Consider the following 22,924-nt stretch of genomic DNA (forward strand, 5'->3'; position numbering starts at 1 on the left):
GCACTTTAAACAAGCACCTTGAAACACCTTTCCTTCATTTGTTTTCATTTAAATCACTTGTTTGGTATTGGGATTTCTTCATTCAAGGACTTATGTGAACTGTTGCATATATGGACCTTTTATGAATTTTATGGACTTTTAGGTTTTAGATCTCATCCTATTTATTTATGATATTGGTGTCACTATTGTTTACATATTTATGTTTACAAGTTTCACAGAATTAGCGCACTACACATTTTAATCATTTGTACACTTAATTATCCTCACTGGGTAATCGGATTTTAGTTGCAGCTTTTTTAATCGATCTATCAGCGCTCCCTTTACACATACAAAAGCCTATGATAAGGCTTACCTATAGGTACTGTAAATATCTCCTAAACATGTACCGTTTAGGAGATATTTACCTTACATGCAGCCAGTGACGTCACTGGCGCATGCGCTCTGAAGGAACGGCCGCTGGTGCCGTTCCTTCAGAGTCCCGTGCCGTGACCGTCGGCACCCACGCGCATGCACGGGAGTGACGTCACCGCGGCTCCGGCCAATTAGATGGCCGGATGCCGCGATCCCGGAAGACGGGCGACTGGACATGTCGCCCGTCATACAGGTAAGCGGGCGGCACGGCAGGGGCTCATTCTAAGGTACATATTTCATAATGAGCTAGTATGCGGTGCATACTAGCTCATTATGTGTTTCTCTTTCAGGTTACAAAAAAAAAAATATATGGGTTTACAACTTCTTTAATTTAATTACCAATGGTATTTGTATTATGCAGCATGAGGGGGTTAATGTATTGCCACTGCTGGGCACTGATGCATTAGTGACCGACCAGTGGCAGTTAATTAACCCCTTTGTGCTGCATTAGTGCAATCAGTATCAGTGTTAATGAACACTGGTTGCACTGATACTGGTTGCACTAATGCAGCACAAAGGGGTTAATTAACTGCCACTGGTCGGTCACTAATGCATCAGTGACCAGCAGTGGCAATATATTAACCCCCTCATGCTGCATAATACTAGATACCATTGGTAAGCTCGCCTCAGCTTTCCCCCCCCATTGCCTCAGCATCCCCCTCAGCAGTACACCCCCCCCCCCTGCCTCAGCGTCCCTCCCCATCCCAAGGATGCGATCTCCTTACTCTCACTCAGCTCCTCCGGTGTCCATCCAGTTTCAAAAGACGCGCCTCTGGCCGGCGGCCCGCCTCCCTGTGATGTCACTACTACTACGATCTGTGTATGAATGAACTGACACACCGGGCAGGAGGGCGGGCGGGCGAGCGGCCGCTAATAGCTATAACTATGTGAGCGCTTCACTTCCCTGTCAGAGGAGATACCCGCCTGACAGGGAAGTGAAGCGCTCACATAGTTATAGCTATTAGCGGCCGCTTGCCCGCCCTCCCGCCCGGTGTGTCAGTTCATTCATACACAGATCGTAGTAGGGACATCATTGAGAGGTGGGCGGCCGGCCAGAGGCGGGACTTTTCAAACCTGCGTTGCGCCCTCCTCCTTCCTCACGGCGGCCATTAGATAGGCCCATTTTCGGCCCGAAAAGGTCGGTGGCCGAAATTTCAGTGCATCCCTATCTTTCTTTACATACTTTATGTCATGTTGATTTTTTTTCAATGCTTAAAACAGCATGCAACCTGTCAGGAAATATTTTCCACCTACTGAGGTCCAACTAAATGCTGCATTGTTACTTCAAACCTTTTTTTACAATGGTCCCCAATAACTGGCTTGGCAGCCCATCTCTCCCATGTCAACTCTTAGTAACCATCTTTCTTTCTGAACACCCTCTAATTTAGGGCTTGAAAAATCCCAGGTGCCAGGTCGCCATGGCGACCTGAGTTTACAACTATGTGTACTGACATCGCAATGTCATTCCGGTTTCTGTGTGATTTCAGTTCAGGTGTATTTTTGTCTCCCTCTCTCTCCACAACTGCCTCCTGTCGACTGCAATGCCAAAAACACTTGTCAATAGCAATCATATGTAAACACTTATCTCTGCATGCCACTCTATCACTTGTAAGTCAGGAACACACTGCTACAAACTCTCACAGGACCCTTTTTGTAGCGGCACTCAAAGCGCAATGCGTGTTGATTAAATCTGAGTGAACCACCTCAATAGGAACACATAACATTTAGCCTGTCATGTGACATGTGAATCTGTCAGTTTGAAAACGCATCCAGAATCGTATTTGTCTGAACCAGGGCGACTCCATTCACTCCCGGGTGTTTATGAATCGCTGTATTTCTGCCTGCGATCTCAAAACGCAGTTTCAAGTGCCATATTCAATGGCACCTAAAACGTAGTGCGGTTTTGCCGTAATTGTCACCCAGCAAATCGCATCTTGTGAGGCTTGTTGCCCAAAAGAAGCTCTTGCTCCTTTTTTGGGTGATAAGCTTCACACAATGTGATTTGCTGCTAAGTAAATCGCACATCAAATGCACCACGTTTTAGGTCAGGTTGAAAATAATACCTGAACCTGCATTTTGCGATTATAGTGCGTGCTGGGATTGTGCCGCAATCCCAAAACGCCCAGGTGTGAATGGGGCCTAACGGAGCGGAGTTTCCCCCATAGCGGGTTTTTGTTGTCATTCTTTCTGATCAGCCTATAACCCTGACATAACGGTGTTCTGTCAGGATTATTGGCTGGCCGCACAGCTGCAAGTTAGGGTTAGGGGGGCGCAAAATACTTGCCTTGTCTAGGACGTTGACAACCCACTGTACGCTAAAGAAAACTGGCTTCTAACTTTTTTAGGCTGGCTCCTAGATTTGAAGCTAATTTTTTTTCAAGTCCTGCCCCAATTATTATGTAGCCAAGAAGTGTCACCCAATCCATATAAATAAAATTATTTAATTCTGGCTAAATACACAACTGAAATAAATATAACATTTTTTTACATTTTTTTTTTTTTTTTAAATTTACAGAGCTCTGTCACACTATGTGATCCTGTCTGGCAGGGCAGGAGGCTTGAATCTTCTTAAGGATGCCCTCCCCTACCCACCCACCCCACATCTGGACAATAAAAAAAAAGAAAAAAGAACAGCGCAGCTCAGTTTATATTCTGCAACGCTGCCAGTGTGCTGGGATGACTGCACTTCTGTGCATGCGCAGGAGTGACGTTTTCTCTCACCGACCAAGAAAAACAGCCAAAGACGGGCATTTGGAAGTAGCTGGGGAGAAGATGCTTGCGCCTGTGAAGGAACTCACAGGTGTCAGACCGCTGGAACGAAGGCGAATATGCATTCCTTTAGTTCTGCTCAGCCTATGAATGTAGTTTGCGGACTTACAAATTTAGGGGAGTTCTGGTTTCTTCTGGTGAACTCCAGCATCAAATACTATAGCTATACCACATATGCATTTTACTGTGTTAATATTAATCCATTTGAGCCCTGAAATGCATTACAAGATATGAATGGGTCAATTTACAGGACAATCCTGTTTTGTGTAGTTTTCATTTTCTCCATTTGCATTATACGGCTAGAAAGCTTTTAGATTTGAACACAGTAGTACTCAGGGGGCAACTGGATGCAGTGGACACAGGGAGCGTTCAATATTTGTTTGTAATAGGGTACAAAGCAAATGTTGAGTTGTTCATCAGCCTCATTTGACAAAACAAAATGAATAATAAGCTGATGAGCCTATAACTATATGCAGTATCCCTCTCCACAACTTTTCTCCCACAATTAAAACATTTGTTTTCCATTTAATCATAAAAAGAAAGAACACAGTGTGGCAAGAACATGACGCTTTAATTACCAATAGCGGAAAAAACCCCGCTAAATCAAATATTTTCTTTATAAATAACTGGCACAATTCATCCACAACCGTTCCAGCACCAAAGAGGTCTAATGAACTGCACAAGTGAATTTTACATTCCGAAATATATGAACATATAGACTAGCACATTGGTGAAGTGAGCGCTGATGAGAAAAATATGATTCTATTCAAACCAGTTTCCTAGAATGCCATGCCTTTGCACCATTCAGGAAATTGATTAGGGATTCTCTGTTTTTAATAAAAATAATACAAATGACTTTCACTTTGTGTCTATGGAAACGCAAAATAAAACAGAGGACTTTAATGACCCATAGAAGGAGCAATGATGCAGCAGCTAGAGATCAGCTCTTCACAGTTCAGTGCTGACCAGTGAAAGCTGACTTGTGAATGACTTCTATGTATTAATGCGGACAGCAGATCTTTTACATTTACAGTAAGTGAACCTTAGGAACAACCTTAGGAACACAAAGCTCCCTATGTCAGTGGCAGCAAACATCTATTGGACTGCAGGTGAGTGGGAGTAAAGAATGCCCCAGGGATTGTGGTCAGTGGGTGTAATAAATGACCTAGCATTTGATCAGAAGGAGAAGAAACAGAGTGCCCCATTGTTGGAATCAGTGAAAAAAATAGTGTTCCATTGTTGGCATCAGTGAAATCGTGTTCCATTGTTGGCATCAGTGAAAAATACCATTGCTAGTGTCAGTAAAAGAAATGGTGCCCCATTGTTGATATCAGTGAAAGAACTAGTGCCCCATTGTTTGGGTCAGTGAACAAAATAGTGCCCCATTGTTGGGGGTCAGTGAAAGAAATAGTGCCCCATTGTTGGGGGTTAAAGAAATAGTGCCCCATTGTTGGGGGTTAGTAAAAAATAGTGCCCCATTGTTGGGGGTCAGTGAAAGAAATAGTGCCCCATTGTTGGAGGTCAGTGAAAGAAATAGTGCCCCATTGTTGGGGTCTGTGAAAGAAATCGTGCCCCATTGTTGGGGTCAGTGAAAGAAATAGTGCCCCATTGTTGGGGGTCTGTGAAAGAAATAGTGCCCCATTGTTGGGGTCAGTGAAAGAAATAGTGCCCCATTGTTGGGGGTCTGTGAAAGAAATAGTGCCCTATTGTTGGGGTCTGTGAAAGAAATAGTGCCCTATTGTTGGGGTCTGTGAAAGAAATAGTGCCCCATTGTTGGTGTCAGTAAAAAAAGGTTCAGGCGCAATTCAGGGATGACATTTTTCTTGACGATTGGACCTGAACTGACGTAAAAAATGCACAGGACAGTTTTTAAAAATGCACCGCAGCCGGCACGCAAATATTTTGATTCAGCTCCATAGAGAAGGCTGCCAAGTTCACAGGTCATGCAAATTGGATGTGGTTCAAAGCGCATCCAATTTGCATATATGTGAACCAAGCCTAAAGACCCCACTGCAAGGGAGGATTTTTGTTTTCCCAAGAGATAAGCTTTAAAGATTAAAGAAAAAAAAAATACTTCATAAATATTTTCATGTCCATGACCTATTCACACTCCATTTTATTTTTATGCACACCGGCCACAAAATAATAAAAATGCTGCTTATACAGGCGTTTTTTTCTTTCATTCTGTAGAAGCAACTCTATATTAGGCTTTGTACATGTACATTTGGGCACTTACAGGCATATTTGTAGAGTATTTATAGGCTGAATAAAAAAAAAAAAAAAAAAAAAAAAAACAACAACATCACAAGTGCATTTTAAGAGGAGCTTTCCAGCAGAAAAAAAAACAACACTGTATACATCTAAATGCAGCATTTTTTTTTCCAGTGTCTGGTGAAAAACTCCTATACATGCAAAATGTGTACAATATGCTCAATAGCTTTTATAATTTATTTATTTTCAATACTTTTTATGCTGCTTTATTTTCTGCCAGCAGTTCTAGCACCCTCCACATAGCTTTCCTGACACAAGCATGACAGCATACACATATGGGTATAGGCTCCGCCCCTAGCCCAATCAGGACTGGTTAAAACTATACAAATGAGTCGCCTCCCATAAGGTGGCATTCTCTTTTTGTTCCTCAAATGCTCAACCGGTTTTAAACTATGGAAAGAAGAGTTTTATTTTTGACTTCACCTTGCCGGATTCATCTGGCCAGCTGCACAGGTTAAGCCTCTCTCTTGTGACGAAGCTCCCTTCGTTCGGGTGTAAACTGCCTATACTAGGGAGCCCTCCCCCAGCTCCAGGTACTGGGGTGCAGGATACTGGTCTCTGGATGCAGGTAAAACAGTTCTGCCTTGTTTGTTGGGACTGATCCAGTCTCTCCTGGCGAGTTGTGGCCCCACACACTATTTGGTTAGTCTGGCGCTCTGTGTATGTTTTGTTTCCCTTGCAAAACATTGGCATTGTTGTTAGGGCGACAGCCCCCTTCCAAGATGGCTCCTTGTCTACTTTCTGTGGCTGTACTGCAGGCTGCCCTTTCCAGATGGATGTGTGGATGGGGACCGGGAGCTCCGGCTGCCTGGGGGTGTATTGGTGGCCACTTGTTCAGAAATTGAGCCTCTCCCATCACTTTAGAGCCAGTCAGCGATGTGTGCTACATAGGCAGGTAAGCGAAACCACAGGCTGTCATGGTTTGTCATGATTATAATGCGGTTAGGCAGCTCATCAGGATAAGTCATTGTCCAGCTGTGATGGGGGCAATAATGTCCTGGTGGCCTTGCAGGCTGCGGTGTCCTCAAGTAGACTTTGGTCCAAAAACCTCCTATTCTCCTTCCTGAGATTTCAGACCTTACACGGTGGGGCCAAGTGTATCCAAATTCAGCCTAGCAGCTGGGAGACCCAATTATGGCTCACCTAGGGGTCTCACCTTTCAACATCTGTGGAAGCCAGGGTACCCGCTACAAACTTCAGGTATACTAGAACATGGGAAACCTTGCAGAATTTAAGGATGGAATCCTCTGCTCCTGACTGTAAAGATTAAGATGTCTACAAGTATGCCGAGATATGAGATTAATTGGTAGTCAAGTCCTCACTTCCTGAGATCAAAGGACCGCCACACATCTTGGTAAACCAATTCCTAAAGGCCTGTACAAATCATTCCTTCCCATTAGAACTTGCAGTGCAACTAATGTTGGGAAGGTTGTCCTACTCCTCCATTCTTCTGAGCAAGACTTCCTCAATATTTTCCGTGACAGTAAAGCAGTATTTCCTAAGGCTATCGCGTCTGGGAGAACGGTTTCAGATATCCAAGCGTCAACCGGTAAACTACGGTATTGCTACCATTATCAAACAAAATAGCTCTCGTTTCTTCTTCTCCAGATCCATACAAAGGTCTGCATCCTAGCATCTGGAACAGGACATCACCCTTCCAGCATGTCCAAACTGAAATGTCTAAGTCACCACAAGCTTGGGTAGTGGACTCTATGTGGAAGAAATACATGGAAGTGGCCCTTCTCTAGAAGGTCAGACAGTGGCCTCTTCAGGTCTGGCGGTATCAGAAGAAGACCTTCACTGTCCACTAGGAAGATGGCATCATTACGGGTCAAAGTAGCCTAGGGGGCTTACAGGGTAAAGAGGAGTCCATTAATCTAGTGCAGTGACCACTTTATCAAATGGGTGGCGTGCTCATGGGCAGAATTCATAGGTCCAGAATGATATTTACAGGATTCCAACTAGGTTTATATACTAAAAACATTTTTAGCCTATTACAAAGTTAATCAAGCAACATTGGAAACAGAGGAGTTTACTTCAGTTCTAAATGAGTCTAAGGATATGTTGATTAAAACACTTCAGAATGGCCCTCCCTTTGGTGGCGTGCTACATCCCATACGTGTATGCTGTCCTGCTTGTGTCAGGAAAACGGAAAATGTTATACTTACCTGACGGTAATTTTCCTTTCTTGATTCAGGAGCATGACAGTATACAGGTCCCTTCCTTGGGGTTTTCACATTTGAGTATACTTAAGAGAATGCCGCCTTATGGGAGGCAACTCATTTATATGGTATAACCAGTCCTGATTGGACGAGGGGCGGAGCCTATACCCATACGTGTATGCTGTCATGCTTATGCATCAAGAAAGGAAAATTACCGTCAGGCAAGTATAACATTTTCTGTTTTACTTGTAACTCTTAAGTAAAAATATTTATGTTGCCCTGCACAAGTTGACCAGAACTACTGGCCCTGTGAGGACTGTGCCTTTAAAAACTGATCATTTATTTAGCCAATGCTGACATGTGGTATTTCTGAGTTGGCATAGGTCACATAATACTTTATAAAGGAGACTGTTAAGGCTACACATACCACATAAAAATAGCATCAATGCAGAAGCCACTTTTTGATTAAGCATACATTACACAGATAGTATTAAAGAATGGGAGAGCAACAGTATGCAAATTCGGATTAAAAAATTCAGATATTTTTAATCATTGAAAATCTTCATCATAATCATCCACTGGTTCCAGGGAGTAGAAAGCATTGAAAACGATCTGGCGGATTACTCGCAGGCACTCGCCATAGCCTATGCATATTAGAGAAATTTGTCAGAGTAGCGGAAGAGGTCCCCGTAAAACCAACTGGTCTTATGTTCCTCAGATTTGTCCCGGGGAGCAGCAGTCAGGTCTTTCATTTGTTCAATATCATTTACTCTTGCAAAACATTGGGCAACTGTCAGTGCAGACTGTTTGCGCTGCCACGGAATGCACACTCCTGTAGCATTAACCAATTGCCGCAAAATCACGTACCTGTACATCATTTTGCTCAAGTGGTTGTACCTGGGTGATTCCTGCAGCTGTCCAGTACCATTTTTTTTTTATAGCAGACGGTCGGCTTTCTTGTAATAACAGATGCAGCCGCTCAGCTGTTATCAAAAGCAGCCTAAGGGGACATCCTGTACACCTCCCCCATTCGGCCACTCTGCCTGGGTCATCGTCCCCCTGGGAGACCCCAGCCACCAGCTGGCACATCCGTCGGCTGGCAGGAGACCCGAACAAAGCCGGAATCGGCTTTAAATGGATTTCTGATGTACTAAAATCGGAAGTGACGATGTCCATTCTGGTTTACTCAGCAGCCAACTGCGCCAGTTTTAAAAAATCCAAATAAATAAAAAACGCTGATCTTGGCATTTTGATAACTTTCAAGTGCAGAGGAAGGGTTTGGGGTCAATTAAAGTGATCAGAATTTTTTTTTTGTTTTTAAAAGGGACAGTCTAAAAATACAAAAAATTAATAATAAAAAAAAAAAAAAATATTTAAAGAGCCCCATCCCTCCGTGCTTGTGAGCCAAAGCAAACCCATACGTAAGTTGCATCTGAAAATGTAAACAGTGTTCAAACCACATGTGAGGTATCGCCGTGATTGTTACAGCGAGAGCAATAATTCTACCACAAGATCTCCTTTGTAGCTCTAACAGGTAAACCGGTAAATATTTTTAAAGCATCGCCTATGGAGATTTTTAAGTACCGTAGTTTGTCGCCATTCCATGAGTGTGCGCAATTTTAAATCGTGACACGTTAGGTATCTATTTACTCGGCATAAGTGATAAATATATATATATATATATATATATATATATATATATATATATATAAAATGTTTGGGGTTTCTAAGTAATTTTGTAGCAAAAAATACTCATTTTAATTTGTAAGCAACAAAACTCAGAAATAGGCTTGGTGTTAAATGGGTTAAGGAGGTGTTTATTAAGGAAACAGTATCACGAATCCCTTCTCAAAGGATTAAGTGCAGCTCGATCATCGTGTATGGAAATATCTGTAAAATTTGTGGAGTCCAAGCACTGATTGCCAAAAGGTTTGTAACTTAGAACATTCCCAAAAGATGTGTAAAAGGGTTCCCGGATGTCGCTCGCAACGCCAACAGCGCTCCAACTGGTTGGGGAGCAGCTTTGCAAGAATTGATGGGGTTCTTGATAGCTACTACAAAGAGGACTTTTGCACAAATAATAGTATATCCACCAGTTCTAAGTCACAATTATCTTACCATCATTCTCTCTTTTATCCTCAGCTGCATGGACACTGGTAAATCTGGCTCTGTTGACAACTACTGAAGCTATGTGATTTGTCCTTGCATGCTGGGTGAAAAATTTGTGTTGTGCTAGAAAGTCAAATATGTAGGCCTTGTGCACCTTCCATGAGTATACCATTTGTAAAAAAAAAAAAAAAAAAAAAAAATCTAGATGTGGCCAGTAAAGAGTATATCAGTGGAGCATTAAAGACTGCCATTATCTCTCTCTTACCTGCATTGTTGGTCGTAGAAGAACATGTCTTGTTTGATAAGTTGGTGATTTTAAATTGCCAGACTGACGATAGTCCCGTATTTCAGCGATGACACAGCCACAATGGAAGATATTCACCTGAACATTATAGAAATGCAAGATGCTTTAACTTATGAGAGCAAATGAGTTTTATCTACAGTGACAAACATTATGAAGTGATATAAAAACTACTAACAAAAAAGGGTTGATAATCTTCATAGTCTATATAAAAGATTAAATATTGCCTCCAAAAATCACTGAGCTCTAGCTAAAAGAAATTTTATTACACAATGTCCCACGAGATTACAGAACAGGGGAGGGGGAAAAGAAAGTGTAAGAAAAGAACAAGGATTGTAAAAGTAGGGAACTCCAGGCACAAAAACATTTAATGTATATTTCTTAAAGCGGAGTTCCACCCTGGATTTGTTTTTTTTTTTTTTTAATACCCCCGGGACAGTCAGGGCTAGTGCATTCCACAATGGCTAGCCTCTGATCTGTCCCGGGTTGCACTTACCTGCAAGACGAAATACTTACCTTGCAAACGTCTTGTCCAGCGCTGCCATCTCAGATGTGGGCAGCTTGAAGCCAGCGCGTCCTCTTCGGCGTCTTCTTCCGCCTTCTGTGGTCCCACGATGCTCTGCGCCGGCCCCGACGTCACTTCCGGGTCGCGCGCGTCACCCCTCCACAGCTTCTGGGCATGCCCAGAAGCTGTTTAGAAGGGGATGACGCGCGCGACCCGGAACTGACGTCGGGGCCGGTGCAGGCGCAATGATTCCTGGGAGCTATGACGTCCAGCTCCCAGGAATCATTGCAGAGCCAGGAAGTGACGACGGGCCGCGGCCGAGGAAGGAGGAAGAAGGAAGTAAGGTAAGTATATTTTCTTCGCTACGAGGTAAGTAAAAAAAAAAAAAATATGCGATTATCCATTTCTTTTTCAGGTGACCCGGAGCGAGAAGATGGAGGTAAGTATAAAAATAGGGTGGAACTCCACTTTAAAAGGGATAGAAAACCACTGTGCACACCAAATATTTTTTAAAAAGCAAAAGGTAGTAACAGTAAATCCCTGTTGTGTCAGTGGCATCAATAATAAATCCCTTCATTGGTGTCAGTGACAGGAGCAGCAATCATCACCAATTGTCTGACTTCAAAACTTTGGGACACTGGCCTGTAATAGACATGCAGATCGAGAAAGTCAGAATGAAGTAAGAACCCAAAATCTGTATACTTGTTCCAAGTTAGCAACTTATTCCCCTTTCACAATAGTGCAATTTGTTGTGCGTCTGCCATTGCGCTGCAATGCTCGACAACTGAAATCACATTATTTTCTATGGTGGCCATTACCATCAATGCAACTAGGTGCGGTGCAATTTTTTTAAAAGATGCATGCGTGTCTTTTGGTCTTACACTGTGTGGCTTTTGATCCCCTAGACTTTACTGGGATTGCACGAATAAAAAAAATAAAACAAAATACATATACATGCCTATACACATGCAACATGTACATGCATTTTTTGTTGCACAACATCCAGTCTTTTCCTCCTAGCGACAGATATTGCTAGTCATTGGCAAAAACCAAAAAACACAAAGCATGAAAAAATAACTGTGCTACAAAAACAAAGATGCATGACGCAACACGAATGTGAACCGAGCCATAAATAAAAAAAAAAAAAGGGGAGTACTAAAGCAATTGGATTAGCATGACAGCCAAAAAAATAGTATTATTATAAAGAGAAATCACCAATGGCAGCCTTCTTATTTCTCACAACAGGTTTCTTTTTATATCATACTAATAGCCTTATATTGTACACACCTGAGACTTTTCCAGAAGGTCTACTAAAATGGGAGGCAACTCCTCAGCATCCAGATACTCCAAGAGCTCTCCTTCTTCATAAGGCAATCGGATGGTTTCAGAGTCTGAATAAATTACATTTTAAATAGTCAATCTAAAACAACTTTAATAACAAAGTAATAATAAAGGCAATAATTAAAAAAAAAAAAAATCATTCTCTTCCCTAATCCTCCACCGGGGCTCCTGGCCCCTCCCTCCTGCCAAGTGCCCCCAGAGCAAGCAGCTTGCTAAGGGGGTACTCAAGCAGGTGCGCTCCCGAGCTGCTGCTCTACATGTCCATTCACACACAGAGCCGTGACTCTGCCCCCTCTCTCTCCTTATTGGCTCACTGGCTGTGATTGACAGAAGTGGGAGCCAATGGCTCCTGCTGCTGTCTCAGCCCATGAGGAGGGAAGAATCCTTGCAGAGCCGAGGCTTTCGTGCACATTGCTGGATCACGATTGGGCTCAGGTAAGTATTAGGGGGGCTGCTGCACACAGACTGTTTACCTTCATGCGTAAAAAACCTTGAGCATTTAGAACCACTTAACATCCAAAGCCCTGAGACTGGTTCCAAGTGCCTCCATCTTGAATGTGATGTCATGTGATGTCAAGTGACAGGCATTTCTTTTCACTCATCCAACAGCAGTTACATAAATAGCTATATGTAGGAAGATGATGGGAGATACAGAAGAGGATGACCAATACAGACAGTAGACAAAAGGAGAGGACAACCATGTGCATGAAGGGAGGGGTTGCTCTAGGTAATTGACTATTTCTGAAGTAATCAAATTTTGTAGCAAATTCAAAAAGGTGCATTGGACAGGAAGAAAAAAAAACGTTTGAAAAGAAAAACTGCAAGTAGGCATTTAAAAAAAAAAAAAAAATGCATTTCTGTGCTTAGCCTGCTATTTTTAAAGTCGGCAACCCAAGATTTCTTTAAAGTTTTGAATCAACTGGTGCATAACAAAAGTAACCTTTAAACCACTTTGAATTTCCAAAAGATTTTTTATACCTTTTAAGCAAATATGAAGCCCTAATTTGCTAATTGGTAAAAAACGCCTGAAAATTGAAAACTGGACAATAATAAAAAAAATGCACATGTAGTTTAATGCATAAATTTATTTTATATAGTTAACGTTATTTCAAATATTTTCACTAAATCGTTACTATTTATCCCAAATTCAGGAATCCCAAAACATATTTAGGTATTACTACATATGTTGCTGCTCTATAGTTGAGCATTTTACATTCTTTAATTTTAGCCAATTTTCCAGTAACATTTTGAGTTCAATTTCTGTCATTTACAAATTCTAAAAAAAAAAAAAATTAATAAAATATTGAAAAGCCAATACCGATCAGCCTCAAGTAAGCCACTAACCTGTTAACTAACCCAATATACTAGTTTGTTAATTTTAATAACTTCAGCAAGGCAAAAGTGAGTGAAGAGCATTATGTAATTAGCTGATCCCCTACAAGGATGAAGATCTACCAAAATGTTTTAGCTCCAATTTAATGAGAATAGCCCTTCACACAAAAAGGTAGTTGGGCATTGCCATCACTGTGGATAGCCACGTTCATTAAAATGGGCCTACTACAGCTGAGGTGAAAAGGTGTTAAGTAGCCCAGGTCACCTATGCCTGGCCAGCTTAACTATTACCTTAAAGCCCAACTCACTTCTTTTTTATTAGGGAAGAGGAGAACAGAGATATACTTACCGGATCCTCTGATCCTTCCAGCACAAGACGGGTCCATCACCCCCCCCCCCCGCTCCAGCGGCCTTGATGGCCTGTTCCTTGCACCATCACGCCCAGAGCAGGCTCCATAGACCGGGAACAGTCCCGCTGCTGGACCTTGGGGTAGCGCAGTTTTCCAAAGGATTGGGCGAGTATATGCTTTCTGCTCACACCTAGACAAAACAAGCAGCTGACCTGTGCAGTGCAGGCACAGTACCACTGCATAGGAACGCTTTTCTTTTTTTTGCTCGGAGTTGGGCTTTAAAGTTTAGCTTGTAAATTTTCCAATTTAGTGGTAAAAATAGATGATACAATTCTTTAAAATAGTCAGAATAATATTAGTAACAAAATGCAATGATACAGTGGTCTTTGAACTATGAAAAAAATGTTGGTTTTCCACTGAAAAATTACAACAGTATAAAATACAAAAAACGGAATTTTTGTAAAATCTTACCTGTAAAATTCCTTTCTCTGAGTCCTCCGACAGTCGCCGCCTCTTCATATTCGTCACATATGGGGGGGTATTAGACTTTGCTCCGAAGGAGTAGCTAGGCAACAGAATATGTTAACAATAAAGCTTTAACATATCCCACCCTCAAGGGGTGGTCCCCTCAGTCAATACCCTCCTACTTCCTGCAACCATATCTCAGTTTTAGTGGAATAGCAGTAGAGTATACAATCAAACCCCAAAAGAGGGGCGGGGGCGGCGACTGTCAGAGGACTCAGAGAAAGGAATTTTACAGGTAAGATTTTACAAAAATTCCGTTTTCTCTTACGTCCTCCGACAGTCGCCGCCTCTTCATATTCGTCACATATGGGGACGTCCCAAAGCAGTGCAAACATGAGGGGTGGGAAACGCATCCGCGCCGAAAGGCAACGCAGTCTCCACATCAAAGAAAGGAACCTTACCAAAGGAAGGAAACCAGCTGGGCAACAGCAAAAATAAGTGCTCAACAGGAGCAACAACCCAGGAAAAGACAAAAAACCCAGGGGATACAAAACTTATCCCAACAGCCAGGAGTCCCCAACAAGGGACCCTAGGGAACAGCCGCACTAAGAACCTTGCGGCCAAAGGAAGCATCCGCCGATGCCTGAACATCTACTTTGTAGAATTTTGTGAAAGTGTGCACGGTCGACCAAGTCGCCGCCTTACACACCTGGGCTACAGAAGCCCCATGACGACAGGCCCGAGACGTACTCAGAGATCTAGTAGAGTGCGCCTTCACAGGCACAGGGGGAACCTTCCCCTGCAAAGCATAGGCCTGTTCAATGGTCTGCCTGATCCATTTGGCGATGGTAGAGGCCGAAGCCGCCATGCCCTTCCGAGGACCCTCTGGAAGAACAAACAAGGAGTCCGTCCTTCGAAAAGACTCAGTCGATTTAAGGTAAACCCTTATCGCCCGAACAACATCCAGAGAGTGCAATCTCACCTCCTTTGGATGTTTAGGCTTCGTGCACAACGAAGGCAAGACAATATCCTCATTAAGATGGAATTCCGAAACTCGATTCGGCAGAAAAGAAGGATTAGGTCGCAAGACCACCTTATCCAAATGAATAACCAGGTACGGAGACTTGCAGGACAAAGCCGCCAGTTCCGACACCCTGCGAGCCGAAGTGATCGCCACCAAAAAGGCGACCTTTTTGGACAACATAGACAACGAGATCTCCCTGATCTGTTCAAAAGGAGCACGTTGCAACACAGAGAGAACGAGATTCAAGTCCCAAGGGGGCAGAGGATCCCGCCTCGGGGGAACCAGATGCCGCACACCCTGAACAAAGGTGCCAACCAAAGGGTTGGAAGCCACGGGACGTTGAAACAGAACGGCCAGAGCAGACACCTGACCCTTTATCGTAGCCAGCGCCAAACGCTGATCCACACCCGTTTGAAGGAAAGACAGCACACGGGACACCGAGTACGTGCGGGGTGAAAACCCCCTGGACTCACACCAGGCAAAATAGGCCTTCCAAGTACGGTAATAAACCTTCCCCGAGGAAGACTTCCTCGCGTTGATTAAAGTATGAACGACCTCCGGAGAGAGACCCCTCTCCTTCAGGACCTCGGTCTCAACAGCCAGGCCGTCAAAGCCAGCGACTGTAAAGCAGGATGGTATATCGGTCCTTGAGACAGTAGATCGTCTCGAAGAGGCAGACGCCACGGGGCGTCGACCGCCAGATTCACGAGGTCTGCGTACCAGGACCGGCGAGGCCAGTCCGGTGCCACAAGAATCACCGTGTTGCGTTCCGAGTGTAACCTGCGAAGGAACCTGGACAGCAACTGAATCGGTGGAAACGCGTACATCAGCCTGTACTGATGCCACGGGGCCACTAACGCGTCCGACGCGTCTGCCCGAGGGTCGCGCGTCCTTGCCACGAACCTTCTCACCTTGTTGTTGAGGCGAGACGCGAACAGGTCCACATCTGGAAGACCCCACTTCGCGCACAACGTCTGGAAGACAGCCGGATGGAGAGACCATTCCCCCTGATCCAGGGTCTGGCGACTCAGATAGTCCGCCTGCCAGTTCTCCACTCCCGGAATGTGAACCGCCGTTATCGCCGGGACATGAGTCTCGGCCCAAGACAGAATGTCGGCCACTTCTCGAGCCGCTCGGGCACTCCTGGTGCCCCCTTGGTGGTTGATGTAGGCCACCGCCGTGGCATTGTCCGTCTGCACCCGAACCGGGCAACCCTGCAGCCGGTCCGTCCAGCGATGAAGACAGAGCCTTATCGCACGCAATTCCAGAATGTTGATCGGAAGGGAAGACTCCCCCTCCGACCAAGTCCCCTGAGCGGACAGAACGCCCAGAACTCCACCCCAGCCCGACAGGCTGGCATCCGTGGTGATTACCGTCCACGAGATCGGACGAAACGACTTGCCCCCGGACACCAACGGGGACTGGAGCCACCACAGAAGGTTTTCCCTGGTGCGAAGACTCAACGAGATTTGAAGATCCAGAGATTGAGGTCGCCCGTCCCACCTGGACAGGATCTCCGCTTGGAGACCCCGCGTGTGAAACTGTGCGAAAGGAATCGCCTCGAAGGCCGAGACCATCAATCCCAGACATCTCATGCACGTCCGCAGGGACGAGTGCGGAACGTCCCTGAGGGACCTGACTTCCTCCCGGAGAGTCCTGAGTTTGTCTTCCGGCAGGAAGACCTTCGCCTGCACCGAGTCCAGTATCATTCCCAGATAGGGGAGACGAACCGACGGACTCAGTGTCGACTTTGGAAAATTTATCGTCCAACCAAACTCCTGCAGAGTTTGCATTGTGACAGACAGGTCCTCCTCCAGACCCTGTCTGGTCGCAGACCGAACCAGAATGTCGTCCAGATACCCCAGGACAGAAATGCCCTGGGCCCTCAATAATGCCAGAACCGGTGCAAGCACCTTGGTGAAGACCCGCGGAGCCGAGGCGAGACCAAAGGGCAACGCCACGAACTGGTAGTGATCCTCCGCAATGGCAAATCGAAGGTACCTCTGATGACCCTCGAATATGGGGATGTGAAGGTACGCATCCTTCAAATCGATGGAGGCCATGAATTCCCCCGGAACCAGGGCAGCCACCACCGACCGCAGGGATTCCATGCGGAACTTGCGAACCCGCACAGAGCGGTTCAGAGCCTTCAAGTCCAGAATTGGACGAACCTTGCCCTCCTTTCTGGGCACGGTGAACAGATTGGAATAAAACCCCCGAAACCTGTCCCGATGAGGCACCGGAACCACCACTCCCTGAGCCCTCAGGTCCCGCACGCGCTCTGGAGACAGTTGAAGATTTGAGGGAAAAAATCTGCTCTCCGGCCGAGAGAGAAACTCGATCTTGTAACCAGATCGAACGATTTCCAGAACCCATCTGTCCCGCACACAGGCCAACCAGGGCTGAAGAAAACCGAGCAAGCGTCCCCCCACCCCAAAACTGGGTGAGGGCACCCCTTCAGGCCGAACTGTTATGGGCTGCAGGTCCGGATTGGCCAGACTTCTGTTTCCCAGACCAGGGCTTCTTCTGAGAGCCTTGACCTTTGAACGGTTTGCCCTTGTAGTGCGGCCGAAAGGCACGAAAGGACCCCTGAGGGGGCCGAAAATTTGCATGCTTCTTCCCAGAAGCCCCCTTAGCCTTGGGGAAATGGGGCAAGAGAGTGCTCTTACCCCCGGTGATCCCCTTAATCAACACATCCAGGGACTCCCCAAAAAGGCGAGACCCATCATAAGGCAGATTGGCTAAGGTCTTACGTGAAGATTGGTCCACCGACCAACATTTTAACCAAACCAGGCGGCGAGACAACACCGCCACGCTGTGCACACGTGCAGCCAACGGAATCAGGTCCAGGTCCGCATCACACAGATACATGACACCCTGGTGGATCTGATCCACCATATCCAGGGTCGCCGCCGAGGCCGAATCGGCCACTAGAACGTGCCTAAGCATCTGCGTCCAACTTGCGATCGCCTGGGCCGCCATGAGAGAAGCAAACAGAGCCTTAAGCATAGAACCCGTAACAGAATAAGTATGACGGGCAAGAGACTCCAGTCTCCTATCCATGGCATCACGGAAAACAGGGGAACCCTCTGCAGGAATCGCAGTGGCTTTGTTCAAAACCGCAATTGCATGATCCACTGGTGGAGGCACACACCACCGTTCATCAGTGGCAGGCGAAAAAGGATAACGCAGCTTGAATTTACTTGGTACCGCAAAAGGTTTGCGCAGATCGCGCCATTGATCCTTAACAGCGCGCTGAAAATCAGCATTGCAGGGAAAAACCTGCGGCGTCCTGCGTTTTCTCTGCGTCCCATAAGCCGCCAAGGCAGCGGGGGGACACACTTCGTCCTGCAAACGCAGCGTTTGCTTAATGGAAGCAATCAACTCATCCATGATTGCAAGCTCTTCAGGCGAGCCAGGGGGAGAATTATCGACCCCCTCAACTTCAGCCTCCACCTCAGACCCCACTAGATCAAGAGAGGAGCGGGACCCCGATAAGGAGGCCCCCGCCATAACAGCCCCATCACCTTCACCCTCAGAATCAGAGGAAAGAGCAACTCTGGGCCTTTTAGTAGATTGAGCAGCCACCAGCATTTGCACCTGAGCAGCAAGGCCAGCCACAATAGTGGCTAAATCCCCCCCTGGGGGGGAAACAGCGGTCCCCTGGCTTTCCACCAATACTGTAGGAAATTTGCCCTCCTGAGAATCCATTGCCCCTGTAATGCCAGACAACCAAGGGTTAACTGCCCCTTTTTTAGCAAGCGCGGCAAGCGCAGCCCACCGCACCACACTCAAGCACAATGAGACCCCCACAGGGAATATGCAAACTGAACACAGGCAATGGATAGCAAGAACAGAAGGATAAAACCTGAGGAGACCCTCGCCGCTGCTGCTGCCTCGATCGGTGTTCCTGGAAAGAGGAAGTGATGCTGCCAGGGCGCTCTATGTAAGCCTATGGAGGCTACAAGAAAATGGCCGCCATGCATGTAAACCATGCGGCCGGAGCGGGTGCAGGCAAAATGGCGTCGTTTGGCGCCGAAAACGCCGCTCCACAGTGCATTAAAACACACATTACATTCCAATATAAGAATACATGTTAGATCGCCGCAGCGATCGCTGTATATGCCCAAACATGCCAAAAAAACATGCCCCACAGCACACAGCTTCTCACACTGCCCAGCCTGACACACACAGTGTCATACAGCTCCCCCCCCCCCCCCTTGCAGCCCACAGCATGCAGCCGAGAGATAGGGAGACAAGCAGTGTGAATAGAGGCAGGTTACACAGTCCCAGACTGACACCCCCCCAGACAGACAGGTCCCCACATAAATACACTTACCTCACATGGCGTGGGGGACCCGCACAGGCGAACAAGCCGCTGCACATGAGGCAGGGAGAGTCGCAATTCAAGACGCACAAAATGGGGGTTAAGAAACCGCACAGCGTCCAGTGAAGTAGCCACCTCACCAATCATCCCTGCACCGAACAGGGATGGGTCGTTCACTATGCCAGGAGCGTTACCTGGCTGAACGCTCGATGGCAGACTGGGAAGCCACTGACCCACGACCTGCGACCAGGGGGATCAGCCCGAGACCCAGTCCGCATGATCCTCTTCGTCCGAAGAACTAACTAACGCTGACAAAATAACAGCTAATTAAAGGTAGAGAGAAAAACTCAAACAAAATATTAAAAAGAAGAAAGAGTCTGGGACAGAAAGTCCCAGCACAGAGAGAGCCAGCCACTCCTGACAAGCTAGACATTAAAACTGAGATATGGTTGCAGGAAGTAGGAGGGTATTGACTGAGGGGACCACCCCTTGAGGGTGGGATATGTTAAAGCTTTATTGTTAACATATTCTGTTGCCTAGCTACTCCTTCGGAGCAAAGTCTAATACCCCCCCATATGTGACGAATATGAAGAGGCGGCGACTGTCGGAGGACGTAAGAGAAATACCCTTTGAAAAATATTTAGAAGTCATACCTACACTAAAGGTAACAAAGCAACTTTGTTAAGGCTCAAACTTGTACGTGTTCATACCACATGCACCTTTTTTGGTACCTGAAGGCAAACATTGGGAAACATGCACTAATAGAAGCTGCAATATCCTCTTAAAAAGAAAATACTTCTACCTGATCCATTCTTGCCTCGAAGCATCAATGAGTAGCCATCATTTCCAGGATATAGATTGACCACCAAACAAGACAAGGTCTCTTGCATTACCAGCTTCTCTAGAAGATTCACATTTCGTCTTAGCTTCTGTGAAAGAAAAGATCATGTAACCATGCTGTAAAATTAAGCATTTACTTTCCAGAATCAGCAGAACCCCTAAAGGATCACATAATCCTGACTGTCTATATTCAGATTATATAATCAAATCAGCTTATTCCGGCACTCGTCCCTCTACAGACAACAATTTGATTTACAGAGACTTAACTGTCTGCAAAAACTATTTTGTTCCTGCAACTACATAAATATGCTAAACCTATGCTATCATCAGCTACCATACTTTGCAAATCATTTTGCCATATTTTTTGACTAGCACAAGATATGAAAAACAAAAACAGACAAATGAATTCTGAGAACTGGGTTAAATGAATGCCAACAGTCAAGGATTTCATATAGGTAAAGGACTTCAAATAAATACACTATGCTCATATCTCAAACCACGGGACATCGGACACCATGGAAAAAACAAGTCTAAAACTCTGCATATTGACTGTCAATATTAACAACTTGCCTAGTGGGCACTTTTACCCCCTTCTTGACCAGGCCAAATGTTCAGCTTTCAGTGCTGTCACACTTTGAATGACAACTGCGCAGTCATGCAACAACACTTTACCCAAACAAAAATGTTTTTTTTTTTTCAGTTTTTTTTTTTATATCACTTTTATTCCTTTTCCCTCCCGCCACCTGTAAGAACAACAAATTGGCTGAACAGCCGCTATGATTGTTCTTATGGTGAAGAGAATCCCCAGCTAAAAGCCCAGGACATCCAGCGGTATGAAAGTGGTTAAAGCGGCGTTCCAGCCATTTCTGTTTATTAAAAGTCAGCAGCTACAAAAAGGGTAGCTGCTGACTTTTAATAAAACACACACTTAGAGCTGCAACTAACGAATATTTTCATAATCGTTTAGTTGGCCGATTATTTTTTTGATTAATCGATGAATTTAGTTAAAATGTAAAGTTAAAAAAAAAAAAGGCAATTTATTTTTTAATATCTATATGCAGTGGTAAATATAAATAACCAACTAGTGGACAGTGTGTGAGAAGTGTCTGTGGGGCCGTGGACAGTGTGTGAACAGTGTCAGTAGGGCAGTAGACAGTGTGTGAACAGTGTCAGTAGGGCAGTAGACAGTGTGTGAACAGTGTCAGTAGGACAGTGGACGGTGTGTGAACAGTGTCAGTAGGACAGTGTGTGAACAGTGTCAGTAGGGCAGTAGACAGTGTGTGAACAGTGTCAGTAGGACAGTGGACAGTGTGTGAACAGTGTCAGTAGGACAGTGTGTGGGCAGTAGACAGTGTGTGGACTGGTATTGATTTTGCGGGGGACCCCATGCCAGTTTTATTTATTTTTTTATTTTGGCGTGGGAGATACTTCCAATAGGAAAAAACATCAGGGGGACGACCCCACGCAGTTTTTTTTTACCTTTTGGCGTTGTGTTCCCCCCCACTCAAGATCCATACCAGACTCAAAGGGCCTGGTATTGTCGGATCAAAGTCGGATCCTGTTAATTGAAGAAGTCGCATGGAAGTTGGATATGAAGCCATAGGGAAAAGTCGGATTGGAGGTCATCCGACCTCCATGTCGGAGCAGTGTGAACCCAGCCTAATGGGAGTGGTTTCATAATTATCTACCAGCTGCTGCACCTGTAAAGCTATAATGAGGAAAGCTGTAGAGCATGCATCCCTTTAGATGTGATCCCTTTAGATGTGATTTCCTAATGGGAGTATCTAACCAAATATGACATTTTTGTTGCAGGGGATGCCTGAAATCGGACTTTTATCTTAGTGTAGACTTCTGGGAAAATCAGTAAGCCAATCACACAAGCAGGAAATGACAGATGTGGAGGGCATTTGGTGTACAGAACGCCTCCAGGTAGCCATATTGCATTTCACAGAAAATGACAGAGCTGCAGATTGAAAAGAAAAGGTCACTTTTAAAAACATTCAATCATATGACTTGTGTTGCAATTATATACGCTATATTATTTTATTTGCGATTTTTTTTTTCCCATGAAAATGGAGTTACCCTCTAAAAGTTTTTCATCTGTGTGATTAACTGTTTGCCTGAAATTCAGCTGTTAGAAATACACCATTCAACACATTCACACGTAAAATTGTAAATGATCTCATAAATGTGTAATCATGCTTTTAAAAAGGTTTACTTTATAGTTATATGCGTACAGTACATAAGGCCACTAATTTTGCTGTTACATGTACCCATACATGTACTTCCCACCTAGCAGTGCACAATTGTACTTCATTGTTTCTCTTTCAAAACATGTGAAATACCGTACTTACAATGTTTAAATGATGCAACATATACCTGGTTTATCTCAGGAGTCATTTAGGAAGGATCCAAATAGTAAAGTGCAGCGCGTTATTCCAACTCTCCAAGCCTTTCCTTCTAGCAGCGCTTTGGCAGAAAAAAATTGCCTCACGCTTGTAAAAGTGCGTAACGTGTTTAGGCATGGCAAGGGGGGGGGGGGGGGAGGGAGCAGATGGAGGTTCTGCATCTATAATCTCCATCCTGTAAACTTTTTTAAATGCTTATGTGTGCATGGACACATGGGCTAACATGCAGGGGTAAAAAGTATAAAACTCTGCGCTTATCTTCTATTGGATAAAAAGGAGGATATCTGAAAAATACAGTACTAAATACCT

The 22,924-nt window shown here is 45.0% G+C and overlaps 1 protein-coding gene across 1 annotated transcript in view; it reads right to left on the reverse strand.

Moving 5' to 3' along the window:
• The window catches only part of SUPT20H (SPT20 homolog, SAGA complex component), a gene marked incomplete at its 5' end in the record, with an annotated part of 185,366 nt that overhangs the window by 145,078 nt on the left and 17,364 nt on the right, over positions 1-22,924 (reverse strand). Inside the window, 3 exons of the mRNA XM_082248178.1 lie at positions 9,988-10,104; positions 11,816-11,919; positions 20,170-20,296. Of these exons, the coding sequence (XP_082104304.1) occupies positions 9,988-10,104; positions 11,816-11,919; positions 20,170-20,296 (348 nt within the window). The remainder of the gene's footprint in view (positions 1-9,987; positions 10,105-11,815; positions 11,920-20,169; positions 20,297-22,924) is intronic.

This window comes from Pelophylax lessonae (assembly GCF_965119305.1).
Source record: "Pelophylax lessonae genome assembly, chromosome: 2".
NCBI lineage: Eukaryota > Metazoa > Chordata > Amphibia > Anura > Ranidae > Pelophylax > Pelophylax lessonae.